The following is a 14,701-nucleotide window of genomic DNA, read 5'->3' on the forward strand; positions in this document are numbered from 1 at the left end:
CCTAAAAATAAAACCCCCAAAAAAAAAAAAAAAAAGAAGTACAGCAGTTGGCATAATGGCTATGTCGCTGAACACCCATGTAGTCAACTGCGGTTCTAGTCCCAGACCCAGTGGCTTAAACTCACACCGGGTGTGTGTGCGTGCGTGCCCAAGATCCCGAGAGGAGAATGGAGGAGAAGGGATTGGAGCATGGACATCCCCGCTGGGGGGGTGATTTCTCGCTTTCTGTCTCTCTGTCTGTCTCTGTCTCTCTGGTGAGCGCACGCGCCCTGTAGCAAAAACCTCTCCAAAAAAAAAAAAAAAGAAGTACTAAAAGCCCTTCAGGAGCTGCTCCTGGGGATGTGGTTCTGAATGGCTGGTGTAAGTCTCTGAGGCTAGGGAAGAGCTCTTGGATACTAGCTTCTCCCCCAGTGAGAGAGGAAACTGGGAATTAGGAAAGTGCTCCTTTGCAGTAAACCCGCAGTGAACGGGCCACAGTTTACAGAGCCGTGGAAGCTGTGGCACGCGTTCGCTGTAGCCGTCTCTCTCCCACCCAGGGAAACCAGCAGTGCTCGGGTTCCATTACACTATCCTGGGGTTCCACCTAGGGTCCCTCCTGCAGATGGTACGCTACCTGCCCGGCCTGGAAAAACACCAGACTGCATGTAAGCCAGGGTTCCAATTCGAAAAGAGAATCTGCTTGCTTTACCGCTTGCTTCTCCTCCGTAAGACACCTGCATTTGATTCAATTCCAAAATGTTCTGAGAGACTTTGGTTCTATTTAAAGAATATTTTTAGTTTTTAGCCAAAGGGCACGTGTGTTCGCTGGAGAGAGACAGAGAGAGGGAGAGTGAGAAATCATCTCCCAGGGGGATGGTCATGCCACAGTCTCCTCTCCTCCATTTTCTTCTTGGGATTTGGGGCATATGCACACATACCTAGCGTGATTTTCAAGCCACCAGGCCTGGAACTCAAACCACAGTTGGCCATGTGGGAGTCCAGCATCTTTTTTTTTTTTTTTAAATTTAAATTTATTTGTTTACATTCATTCACTACACATCATTACAGCTTACAAAATGAGGTTTTCCATTCAGAGTACACTGTATATTGGCTCAGTCAAGCACATCAACATATGTGTTATCGTCAACAAATCATTTTCCATTTCTTCTTTCCTGTATATTTTGCTTTTTTTTTTTTTTTCCATCCTTGATTCCCTATTTCTCACCCATTGCCATGTCCCACACTGTCTTTGGGATGCATGGTTGCCTTTTTTTTTTTTTGGAGAGGTTTTTGCTACAGGGCACGTGCGCTTGCCAGACAGAGAGAGACAGAGAGACAGAAAGCGAGAAATCACCCCCCAGGGGAGATGGCCATGCCACCATCCCTTCTCCTCCGTTCTCCTCTTGGGATCTTGGACACACACGCACATGTGCCGGGTGTGAGTTTTAGGCCACTGGGTTCGGGACGCGAACAGCGGTCGCCCACATGGGAGTCCAGCAACGTAGCCATTACACTAACTGCTGGTCCCGTCCATGGTTTCTTTCTATGCATTTTCTCCCTATTTTATTAATTCGCTAACCCAGAGTCCAGCACCTTAACCACCATGCCACTTGCTGGCCCAGGTAAATTTTTAAAGGGTTGTTTTATTTTAACTTTATTTATTAATTTTAATTTGATTAGAGAGGGACAGAATGAGAAAGAGAGAAAGAGAAAGTGAGAAAGCAAGCTGCCAGGTCTGAGACTCAAACTGTAGTCAGCCATGTGGGAGTCCAGTGCCCATAACCACTGTGCCACCTGCCGGCCCCCTAAGTAATATTTTTAAAGAAAAGGATGGAAAAAAATTAATTTCTGATCTGGCAATTCCTGACATCTTTTGTTTTCATCTCCCATGTGTACTCATGAACAAGTAGATAGTTTCGTTCTCTTCCTTCTTTCTAGACCAAACATTAAATTGGGTAGTGCAAAGATGCTGAGTTAGGAACAAATACAATTTTGATTTATTACGCAGCAGCCCTAAAATTTTAAAATGTATTATGTATGCTTTATTTTGAATATTACATATTATAGTACATAAATGTAATTAGCCAATAAATGTATAGACTGCTGGCTAAATGCGCAAAAATCTATCCATGGGCTGCATGACTTAAAAAAGGTTAGAAGAGGGACCAGCAGTTAGCGTAATGGCTATGTCGCTGGACTCTCATGTAGTCGACTGCGGTTTGTGTCCCAGATCCGGTGGCTTGAAACTCACGCCGGGTGCGTGTGTGTGAGTGCCCAAGATCCCGAGAGGAGAATGGAGGAGAAGGGATTGCGGCGTGGCCATCCCCCCTGGGGGGTGATTTCTCGCTTTCTGTCTCTATGTCTCTCTCTGTCTGTCTGGTGAGCGCATGCACCCTGTAGCAAAAACCTCTCCAAAATAAAAGTTAGAAGATACTGTTCTTGTTAATGATGTTAATATGTCTTGTAATCTCAGGCCAGCAGGGCATAGTGGTTAAGGTGCTGGACTTCCACATGGCAGACCATGGTTCGAGTTCTGGACCCTATGGCTTAAAAACCATGCCATGTACATCTTGTTTGAGAATCCAGAATCCCACGAGAACAGCCAACTTTCCTGGGGGATGATTTCTCACTTTCCCTCTCACTGTCTCTCTCTCTGTCTCTTTCAGGCAAGTACACATGCCCTCTAGCAAAAACCTAAAAAATGAAAAAATAAAGAAAAATAAAGGGTTTGTAAACCATGGACATGCAGAAACAAATTAAAAGATAAAAGTGAAATCAGCACTCTTCCAAATAGTGAGAGAAAAAAAATGACTTAGCAATCCAGAAAAGCTTTTGCATAAACATGACTTTAATACTCTGAAAAAAAAAAAAAAATCTAGTGACTCCCCGAGACAGGATATGCCTCATGTTCAGTCAGTGGTCCAAACAGGTAGGTTTAATTATTGGTTTATCTTGGATCTATTGGTTTTAGCTTATAGTTTCTTATTAACTTTAAGGGGAAGTTTGCATGCTAAGAACAGGCTACGCCTTTTAAAACCCAACCAGAAAGACAAGAAAAATGAATAGAACAGAAGAGATCATTTCATCTGCTCAGTCCTATTGGAGTCCCGCCTCTGAAAGTGTCCCTTCATTCCAATTTCTATTACTGACTCATAAAATGCACACAGGAAAGCCTTTAAAAACACAAAACTCATCTTTTTTTGAGAGAAAGAGATTTTTGCTATAAGGCACGGGTGGTCGCCGAGGAGATAGAGAGAGACAGAGAGACAGAAAGTGAGAAATCACCTCCCAGGGGGGATGGCCACACCGCAATCCCTTCTCCTCGCCGCAATCCCTTCTCCTCCGTTCTCTTCTAGGGATTCTGGGCAAGCACTCACACACAGTTTTTTTTCTTAATTTAATTTAATTTTTTATTTATTCATTCATTTATTTTAATTTGACCAGAGAGAGAGATACAGAGAGAGAGAGAGGGAAAGTGAGAAAGCAAGCCACCAGGCCCAGGACTTGAACCGTGGTCAGCCATGTGGGAGTGTCCAGCACCTTAACCACCATGCCACCTGCTGGTCCCCAAATTTTTTTAAGGCACACACAGTTTTAAGCTGCTAAGCCTGGGACTTGAATTGACCGCATGGGAATCCAGCGATGTATCCATTCCACCATCTGCTGGTCCCACAAAGCCAGTTTAAAGAAACAGGACCACTTTTTGAAGAAAACCCAGGCTCACACCACTTGACCTATTTCAATGTCAAAAGGCCACATCTAGGAATTCATTTTTATTATTATTTTAAATTTTCTTTCTTTTTTATTTTTGGAGAGGTTTTTGCTATAGGGCGTGTGTGCTTGTCAGAAAGACAGAGACGGAGAGACAGAAAGTGAGAAATCACCCCCCAGGTAGGATGGCCACGCCACAATCCCTTCTCCTCCATTCTCCTCTCGGGATCTTGGGCACGCATGCACATGCACCCAGCATAAGTTTAAGCCACTGGGCCCAGGACTTGAACCGTGGATCAACTACATGGGAGTCCAGCGACATAGCCATTATGCCAACTGCTGGTTCCTATTATTTTTAATTTTCTATAGGGCATGTGTGCTTGCTGTAGACAGAGAAGGGAGAAAGTGAGAAAAAAAAGGGGGATGGCCATGCCACAATTCCACTCTTCCATTTTCCTCTTGAAATTTTGAGCACGTATGCACATGCGCCTGGTGATTTTCAAGCCGCAGGGTCCAGGACTCAAACTGTACAGTAGGCCTCTGGGATTAGCCTCCTTAACCACCATGGCCCAGCTGACCCGACATCTGGGGATTACTTTTATATTGACAGAGACATCTTTTATTTATTTTTCTTTTTTTGGAGAGGTTTTTGCTATAGGGCGTGTGCGCTCACCAGACAGACAGAGAGAGACAGACAGAAAGTGAGAAATCACCCCCCCCCCAGGGGGGGATGGCCACGCCGCAATCCCTTCTCCTCCATTCTCCTCTTAGGATCTTAGGCACGCACGCACATGCACCCGGCGTGAGTTTAAGCCACTGGGTCCGGGACTCGAACCGCGGTCGACTACGTGGGAGTCCAGCGACATAGCCATTACGCTAACTGCTGGTCCCAAAAGAGACATCTTTGAAAGGGCTCTGGTGGTCAAGCCCACACCCATGAACACTGTAGGTGAAACTTTCCCATAAAGGCCAGTGGCTCATCCTGAATTTTTTAAATAATTATTTATTTAATTTATTTATGTATTCATTCATTTATTTCTTAATTTGACCAGAGAGAGACAGAAGGTGAGAGTCAGAGAGAAAGGAAGTGAGAAAGCAAGCCACCAGATTCAGGACTCGAACCCTGGTCAGCCATGTGGGAGTGTCCAGCGCCTTAACCACCACACCACCTGCTGGTCCCATCCTGAAATTTTACTGAGCAGGCCCAGGACCAATCAGGTCTATTTTCCCAACTTTTAGACATTGCAAGCCAAAGAAAATGACAAGTCAGAGAGACACAGAAGAGTGAAAGACGGGCTGCAGGTGTCTGCAGGTGACACGGCACGGTACCTGGGATGCTCTCTAACTTCCTTCTGAGCTCTTCATTCTCTTGTTGCAGAGAGATAACCTCCTGCTCCAGCTCTTGGCATCGAGGACAGTAGCCTTCCTCCTCCTCCTCCTCTTCCTCCTCGGGCAGCGTAGAAGAGGATGGGTGACCGTGGGATTCGGACGTTGCTGGGGAGGTCCAGCCACCTAACGTGTGCACGGGCGAGGTTGACAGAGGATCCACTTCGGCCAAGTGGCCGTACTCACTGACCGATGAGGTGTTTGGAGTTGGAAAGCTCCCCGAGAGCAGGTAATTTTGTAGGGAGTCAGTGAAAACCCTCAAGAAGGCCGAAGTCTGTTGTTTTCTTTGCATGTATTGCATCTCGACGTCGACACTGTCTGAGGTCTGGCTGTGGACCCCCTTCCCGAGGTGACACTGCTCCTGTCTTTCGTTGTAACTCGAGCTGCCTTCTTGCTTTACACAGGAAACCATGGACTGGGAGTGATTGGAATCCAGGAGTTTGCCTCCACAGTTTAAGAGGCTAAGAACGCGGCTGCACTGCTGGGCGAAGGCGTCTAAGATCATGCGGCTCTCTGCAACAAACAAGAAGACACATCAGTGGCCGGCAGTTGCGGGCAAGGGAGAAGCGAGGTCCTCACATGTACGTTGGACACTCAAACATATTAAAAATATGCATGTCTAGGGAACCAGCAGTTAGCGTAATGGCTATGTCGCTGGATTCCCACGTAGTCGACCGCGGTTCGCGTCCTGGACCCGGTGGCTTAGAACTCACGCCGGGCGCGTGTGCGTGCGTGTCCAAGATCCCGAGAGGAGAATGGAGGAGAAGGGACTGCGGCGTGATCATCCCCCCTGAGGGGCGATTTGTCACTTTCTATCTCTATGTCTCTCTCTGTCTGTCTGGCGAACGCACGTGCCCTATAGCGAAAACCTCTCCAAAAAAATATGCATGTCTAGGGGCCAGCAGATGGCATGGTGGCTAAAGCATTGACTCACACATGGTCAACTCTGTAGTTCGAGTCCTGGACCTGGAGGCTTGAAAATCATGCTGGGTACATGTGTGTGCACGCCTAAAATTCAGGGAGGAGAATGGAGAAGGGATTGTGGTGTGGCCATCCCCTCTGGAGGGGGTGGTTTCTCACTTTCTCGCTGTCTCTCTCTGGCAAGCACATGTGCCCTAGAACAAAAAAAATAAAATGCATTTCCACTCTCTATCATAAGCCAAGATGGCATGGTGAACCCAGTTTTTTCTTTTTCTTTTCTTTTGTTTTTTTGGAGAGAGATTTTTGTTACAGGGTACATGCACTCACCAGAGAGAGAAAGAGACAGAAAGCAAAAAATCATCCCCCAGGGGAATGGATCTGCCACAATCCTTTCTCCTCCAGTATCCTCTTGGGATTTGGGTCATGCACGCACACGTGTCCTGTGTGAGTTTGAAGAAGCCAGGTCCAGGACTCGAACCACAGTTGACCACGTGGGAGTCCACTGATGTAACCGTTATGCCATCTGCTGTGCTGGTCCCCGGTGAATTCATTGATAGCATTGCTTCCTGCTGTTCTGCACTGGTGACTGAGCCACCCCCAGTCTTTTACTCCAGGAAATGGCTGGACTGAAACTCTGGGCATGTGTAAGGACCTCCCTCTCCGTGGCGGTACCTGGCCTATGGGGGTACGAACTCACACCTTGGGCTGCATGAATATCCTTGCTCTAATGAATCAAGCCAGCCCCTGCAGACTCAATTCCTCACTGATAGGAGGGCTTACAGCAATCATTACTTCTATTTCTGGAGTGCCCTCACGCCCTTGCTATTAATCAGCGAATACAATCCCTGCCGAGACTACGGAGCTCCCAGACGCAAACTGGAGAAGAAAGATGTCTTTCTGAAGAGCTCACTAGAAGTCTAAGGTGAAGCAAGGCGTGGGCCTTCAGGCAAAGGATGAGCACGAAATAACCGTATGTGTTGTCCAGGATGGGCGTTCACTGCTCTTGTCAGTGCAGCGGTAACTTGAACTTGTCCAGGCCACCTCTCTCAGTATCATTGGAAAATCAGTAGCGCCTCTTCCATCTGTCCCATCTCCTGAAGCGGCCCATGGTGTGGGTGCTGGTTAGCCCACATCCATGAATTTTTTTTTTTTTTTTTTGCTTTTTTTGGGGAGGTTTTTTGCTATAGGGTGCATGCGCTCTCCAGACAGAAAGAGACAGAGAGATAGAAAGCGAGAAATCACCCCCCAAGGGGGATGGCCACACCACAATCCCTTCTCCTCCATTCTCCTCTCAGGATCTTGGGCACGCATGCACACGCACCCAGCGTGAGTTTAAGCCACCGGGTCTGGGACTCGAACCATGCTTGACTACATCGGAGTCCAGCAACATAGCCATTACGCTACCTGCTGATCCCTCACAGCCATGAATTCTAAAGCACATGAATAGTTGAGCAATAAAAAGCAAAAAGCAAGCAGACAGCAGTAAATACACAGCAAAAACAGGAAAAAAAAAAAAAAAAGCCAAACTGAAAATGTGACTTCATTTTATTCAAGGGTCTTGAGATCTGACCTTCTGACCCTAGACATAAAAGGTCTCTTCTTTCTTGACCACCAACTATAATGGGCCGTTACAAATGTAAGGCGGGAGCACCAGCCACGTGGTGTGGTAGTTAAGTCCGTCCCACACGACTGACTGCATGGTTCAAATCCCAGACCTGCTGGCTTGAAACAGAACAAATTAACAAAACAAAACAAAACAAAACAAAACAAAACAAAACAAAACATAATGCACTGGGCACGTGTGCATGTGTGCCCCAAATCTCAAAAGGAGAAGGGACCATGGCTTGGCTAACCCCCATGGAGGGTGCTTTCTCACTTTCCCTCTCTGTTTCTCTCTGCATCCTACAGCAAAAACGCTAAAAATAATAAAAAATCACGAATACGAAGAGGTATACTCATGTCACTGTCATTATTTCCATAACGACAGCAAAATACTGAAGAGTTGAGATGACAATACCTATCGTTTATGATATAAAAGTAACTAACCACTCGCGCTCTCTGAACACACCGACTAGGTGCATTTAGTTTTGGGAGCAGGGGTGGGGAAACTTCCGAAGTAAAAATGGTCAGGTGCTTGAGGGCTTCTATGGGGATGGTGTGCTGTTATAGTTGAAATAAAGATCCGGGACACTGACCAATAAAAACTACACCTCCGGAGACGTCTGTGTGGTACGCAATGCTCCCCTGTGTTCTTTTCTTATGGTTTCATGAAGTTACTAAGGTACTGGGGTAGAGGGGCCGAGTACCCTTTCCCACTGGGCAATACGGGGTAGGAAAAGCCTGCCGCACGGCCCCCAAACCTAGGAACCACGTCTTATGCCTTAGTCTGTCACTGTGCTGCTAACAGACATATCTGAGACTGAGAAATTTTTATAAAAAGCCATGGCGGGGACCAGCAGATGGTGTAATGGTTACATCATATGGTTGACCGCGGTTCAAGTCCTGGACCTGGCGACTTAAACTCATGCTGGGCGCGTGTGCGTGCGTGCCCAAGATCCCGAGAGGAGAATGGAGGAGAAGGGATTGTGGCGTGGCATCCCCCCATGGGGGAGTGATTTCTCGCTTTCTGTCTCTCTGGTGAGCGCACGCACCCTATAGCAAAAACCTCTGAAAAAAAAAAAATATATATATATACAATTGCATCCCAAAGCATGAACTCTTGGGGGACATCATGGACATCAAAACATGAACCTTTGGGGGGGGCAAAGAAAGATCCAACCATGACACCTCACATCTCCCAAATCTATAAAACACAATGAGGCCAGCTCTCTCCTGTTCAGGAGCAGACACACAGACCCTACGGAAACGCTTCCTGAGCCCGTGGTGTCGTGGTTTGGATAATGGCTTGTCCCCCAGGGTTCATGTGTTAGAATCTGGCTCCCAGTGCGATGGCATGGGGAGGCGGTGCGACTGTCAAGGGAAGGGCTGTAGTGGGTGGTGTTTGGCCCACAGGGCACCACCTTGAGCACGGCTCTGTGCTACCTCCGAGAGGGAGAGAGAAGGGGCAGCTGTTCCCAGGCCTCTCTCCATGTTTCTCCGCTATGTCGTGATGACTCAGAGGCCAGCCAGACACTCACCCACACTCTTGGACATCCCAGCCACCAGAACTGTAAGCCAAATACCCCTCCATTTTTATTTATTTATTTATTTATTTATTTATTTATTTATTTATTTAATTAGGTTTCTGTCATCAGGCACATACACTCACTAGAGAGATAGAGAGGGAAGTAAGAAACCACTCCTCAGGAAGGATGGCCACGCTGCAATCCCTTCTCCTCCCTTCTCCTCTTGGGATTTTGGGCACGCATGCACATGAGCCTGGTGTGATTTTCAAGCCACTGGGTCTGGGACTGCAGTTGGCCATGCGGAGGCCCAGCGCCTTAACTACCATGACCCCTGCCGGCCCTTCACCTCTATTTTCAAACTGCTGGGTCCAGGACTTGAAATGCAGTCGGCCATGTGGGATTCAGCTGCCTTAATCCCCACACCACCCCTGGATCTCATGCATACTGTTTAGTTATTTGATAGACAATGGCACATGGGCCTGCATCTGTCCTCCTGCCCAGAGCCCCACACACATGCTTTACACCTTTTGTCATTTCTTTAGTGACCAAAATCAAACCAACAAGAGAGCGAAGAGTTGAACCACACCTACAAGTAGGGGGATTTAAGACGTTGCGATCTCCCGTTTCTTTACTTTCTGGTTTTTGTTCTTTTATTAGCAAAATCAAAGGATGCTATTGATTGGGAATTTTCGATTCCAGCATGAGAGCAGTTTTCATTCATTTTAATCCTATAATCCCATTCTAGACCTGAAGTTGTATTTACTGCTTGCATTTTAATCAGCATAGTCCCGATTGATTTACGGCCTATACACCTTTAACATAACCTTGATGAAAGGGACAATATATGAAAGAAAAGGCTAGAATAGCATTGCCTGAAAAGCACTGCTTGAATATATTTGTTCAATGTCCTGCAAAACACTCAGCAGTTTTAATCATATTGATAAATCACATTAGGGCATAGATTCGAAGGGGAAAAAAATCTGACTTAGGGACAAGCGTGATTTGTTTTCCTAATTGAAGGATAAACTCATAACATGCTGAGAAAAAATCATTATGTAATATACTACATTATGAAGATAATCTATTAGAGTGCACTCAGACTACCAGAGAATAGCTACAATCATAAAATAATTCTCGCCTGCAGTTTTTAAATGCATCCTTCTGAATTTGTTCTCAGAATTGATACGTACAAAAATAGCAAGTGTAACCTTTAAAGCGGAATTTTTCCATTTTGCCAGACCTCAGAATATATGAATAGTCGTTTTAACACTGATACGTGGAAGAGGAGGCTGAAAAATATTACTATTGCTCTTGGTGGAAAACAGCAAATCTTCTCACTTAATACGTATTGCAGCCAGTGGTTCTTTGGCCTTCTAGAGAGAATATAATTAGAAATGCAGGTGCCATGCCCACTCCCACTAAGAAATGGAGATAAGTTCTGTGTTCCTACTAATACAATTTAGTGACTGCGATCCGTGATTTTAAACACATTTCTAAGTAATTATTTAATTTTATTATTATTAATTATTAATTATTTTAATCTGCTATGGGGCACGTGTGCTCACTAGAGAGAGACAGAGAGAGAGAAAAATGAGGAAGAAAGCTGCTAGGTCCGAGACCTGAATGGCGGTTGGCCACGTTCAAGTCCAATGCCTTAACCACCACGCCCCCTGCTGGCCCGGATACATAATTCTTAACTGGGCTAAGTGTGAGCATATATTTTGAATTTTTAGCATTTTTCTCCCTACTTACAGAGCATTCTACTCAAGTGATGGCACAGAAGTACAAAGTCAACAGTTTACCAAGGGGCTTAAAACTGTCTACTCCAGGGGCCGGCAGGTGGCATGGTGTTTACAGGCGCTGGATTCCCATGTGGCCGACCGCGGTTTGAGTCCCAGGCCTGGCAGCTTGTTTTCTCCCTTTCTCTCTTTCTCTCTCTGGTCAAATTAAAATAATAATAATAATAATAACAACAACAAGTGGAATTAAATAAATAAATAATTCTTCAAAACAAAACCAAAAACTGTCTGCTCCATAAAATGAAACACCATAACATAGTAGCACATCACAATCACAAGATACTCTATTGCGACTCTTCATTTCTGATTTATTTTGCTTTCTCATGAGCCTCTTAGACGGTAAACTATCATGGTGCAAATGCTGCCTCATCTGATTCCAAAACCTGAAGCCATTATTATATTTTTTTTTAATGAAAAAATGCGTTTCTCAAAATACTTGTGCATTGAAATGGTTTAATCCAGCCTCGATCTGATAAGTGACTAAGAAGAGGCAGGGAAAGTAGGCAAATCAAACACATTTTCTCTACTTCAACGTCCTGCTTTGTAAGTAAAGCCTTGAATGGAATTTGCCCATCACAGCACGTGCCCCAGAGAATACGATTTCTATGCAAGGGATCAGAGCAGTCAAGATTAGTGGTAACCTTTTGATTTTAGCCCAGTGAAGGGTGAAATATATTAATATTAAAAACGCAGAAGCAGAATTTTTGTTTAGCGCCCCGTTATCCTGTATCCATACATCTACCAAAAGGCTGTCCAGTTGGTTCAAAATAGATTTCCTTCAAACCTTCATTCCACTTCCTTTTTCAAAAGAGGACTTCAGGGCGTAGGAAACAGAAGTTAGAAAATGAAAGCCTCACCCTTTTCTGAGATCAATGAACAATGTCTTTCAAAAAAAAAAAGAAAAAAAAAAATTGCCATCCGATTTTTGTTTCCTAATGGCAAACATCAACACAGCAAAACAGGATGCAATTTTTCTAAATAAATAAATCAATGATGTGTCAAAAATTAACAGATGAGTTAATATACTTGGTGCTATCAAAACCAGATGGTGCTTCCTAATATTCTTCCTGCTCAGTCAATCCCTGAATATTTTCTGGACCATCGGTATATAAAATAGGATGCTGCTATTTGTGATGGCAAACAAAAGCAATCATGCCTGCCAAGCACACACTATAACAGGCAGCATTTCAGCTCTGCTAGACAGAAAGTAATTAGAATGCTTTTAATGTCCAAAAGAATGATGCTGATAGGCTGCCACAGATGTGTAGATTTATGAATATTTATATGGTGGTTTATAGCTGACACTTTTATCAGTTGAAGAAGATAAAATATCTGCCTGACTCAAAAGCTTGACAGTCAGGTTAATAAAATCTCATTAAAGAGAATGACCTATGCAATTATATAGGATTTATTGTAATTCATTTTTGATTGTACTCTGCTTAAAGATGCAATTTCCCATTTCCTGATGCCAAATTTAGGCTGCATATCAAGATCTACGTGGGGTTTAACTCTAAGCCTCCCACAGAGGAAAAATACGCCTTAAAACCATGGTGTATTACCCCTTTTAAGGAAAATTATACTCTTCACGAGATTTCCTAAGAATGTGGAAGGATCTATTTTTAATCACATATTTCTCTTCTCCATGGTTTATGGTCCTTAATGGCAAAGAAGATTCACTTCAATCCTTTCATCTTTTCACTGCATTTACTCTGGACACTCAGTTAGGTGCCTTCCTCTGTCCTTGACTCATTTGATTCCATCGATGTTTTGACTGTCCTCAGTTCACGAGGTGGCCCGAGACACTGCAATCACACTTTGGGAGTGCAACAGATGGAGCACCCCCCAACCCCACCCCTACCCAGTGCGCTGGATGGCCTTGGGCCTCTGTGCCAACGCTCATTGGTCCAGAGCAGAGCCACTTATTCCTCTAAGAACCATCATTGGTCCAGAGTGGAGCCACTTGTTCCTCCAAGAACTATCATTGGTCCAGAGTGGAGCTACTTGCTCTTCCAAGAACCATCATTGGTCCAGAGTGGAGCCACTTGCTCTTCCAAGAACCATCATTGGTCCAGAGCGGAGCCACTTGTTCCTCTAAGAACCATCATTGGTCCAGAGTGGAGCCACTTGTTCTTCTAAGAACCAATCAGCTCTGCAGGTGGCTGTCATGCTGACGGTGACCCACATCACTGTGCCCGTTAAGAGCTGGCTTCATCCATTAGTGATTCATATTAGGACCACAATTCTTGATATCTAGTCCTACAGCCTTTTAATTAATTAACTTTTTTGGCCCCTAAACCATTTTCCTCACTGCATGAACAGAACCACTCATTCAATTTCCATCTTTCCAATAAACGCGAGGCATCCAGCCCTCAGTGCTACCAAGCTTACCCCTCTCGGTGACCTCTCCTTAAAAAAAAAAAAAAAAAAGTAAAATGCTGCCTTGAAAATAAAAGGAACTATAGGGAAGTTTGAAGGGCATCATCCCAAACGCCTCTTTGCACTCCTTTGGATTCAGGGATGCTATCATTTCCACCTGGAGACAAAGACAAAATTAACGAAGTAGGACACGAGAAGAAATACCAACAGAGAGCACCAACAACTCCCCACGAAGGCGAGCCCACGACAAACCGCCAGGGTGGGAGAGACCATGGACAAGACGGCAAGAGCTGGGGGCAGACATAAAAGAACTGACACCGGAACTATGGCAGGGAACGCAAGATTAACGCTATGGATGAAGATGGAAACACGAGTCCAAAGTACAAAACAACGGGAGAGGAGGACAGATGGGAGGACAGGACAGAGTGCAAGGACAGCGAGAAACCAAGACAGGGCATGGGGCAGACAGAGGTCTAACCCCGGGCACACGGTGGACCCAGCCTATGCAAAGGAGTAAAACATGAAAGATGGGAAAAGGACCCACACGGGGGAGAAACAGCATAAAAATAAAGAAAAAGCCGAACTAGGGAAGAAACGAGAACACAAGAAAATAAGGCGTCCAACCCAACCTCATGAAGAAGTGTGTGTGTGGGGGGAGACAAATGAAAGAAGCAAGCCCCCAACAATGCTGATCAAAACACAATGGGCTACAGGGCCAAAGCAACTGGGGACAAATTGCACCCTACAAGAAAGAAACCTACATAAGAACCCCCCTTCAAATCAGCCGGCACCTCCAAATAGTGAGAGATGCCACAGAGCACGTCTTTGCGGCAACCTGTAATTAGATTTTTCCTCCAAACCAATCCTTCATGTGTCCAAATATTGACAAATGGCAGCACATTATCAGTGTAGGCATCTGTAACTCACTTAGAGACAACGCGCTTCTATTCTCGGGGAGACTAAAAGTCGCCGATGCACGGATAGGTAGAATTTGGGGGGGCTCCAAAGTGCTGGAAGGGGCCTGAGCAGGAACTTGGAGTTCCGGCGAGCCCAGCAGCGTGGCTGTGCGTCCTCTGGGAGCCACAGGCCCTTGGAGGCATGCCCGTTGGTGGCGGGTGGCCTTCCTCCAGCCCATCTCCCTCTGGTGGCCCAGCCCGCAGGGAGCTGGCTTTTCCCAGGGGGCTGCCTGCAGAATCCGGATAAAACAGAGTGGTCTCCGACCGCTACCCCGACGTGGGTGCTCCCCAAGGCATTTCTGCAGGGCCTAAGCCGAGATGGTCCCGAAGGGCAGGACCCTGCAGCGTGGCAGTGTCCCCTCGACTGGGGAGAACAAGGCTGTGGGATCCGAAGCGCCAGCGCCGGAGGGGCGGGACGCCAGGCAGGGCTGGTGCGGAGGAGCCCGCT

At 45.8% G+C, this 14,701-nt stretch overlaps 1 protein-coding gene across 1 annotated transcript in view; it reads right to left on the bottom strand.

Moving 5' to 3' along the window:
• Positions 1-14,701, bottom strand: part of BEND4 (BEN domain containing 4) — a 48,956-nt gene that overhangs the window by 32,304 nt on the left and 1,951 nt on the right. The window contains exon 3 of the mRNA XM_027774488.1: positions 5,020-5,589. Within this exon, the coding sequence (XP_027630289.1) occupies positions 5,020-5,589 (570 nt within the window). The remainder of the gene's footprint in view (positions 1-5,019; positions 5,590-14,701) is intronic.

The sequence above is a fragment of the Tupaia chinensis genome, unplaced genomic scaffold (genome assembly GCF_000334495.1).
Source record: "Tupaia chinensis unplaced genomic scaffold, TupChi_1.0 Scaffold000442_1, whole genome shotgun sequence".
Lineage (NCBI taxonomy): Eukaryota > Metazoa > Chordata > Mammalia > Scandentia > Tupaiidae > Tupaia > Tupaia belangeri.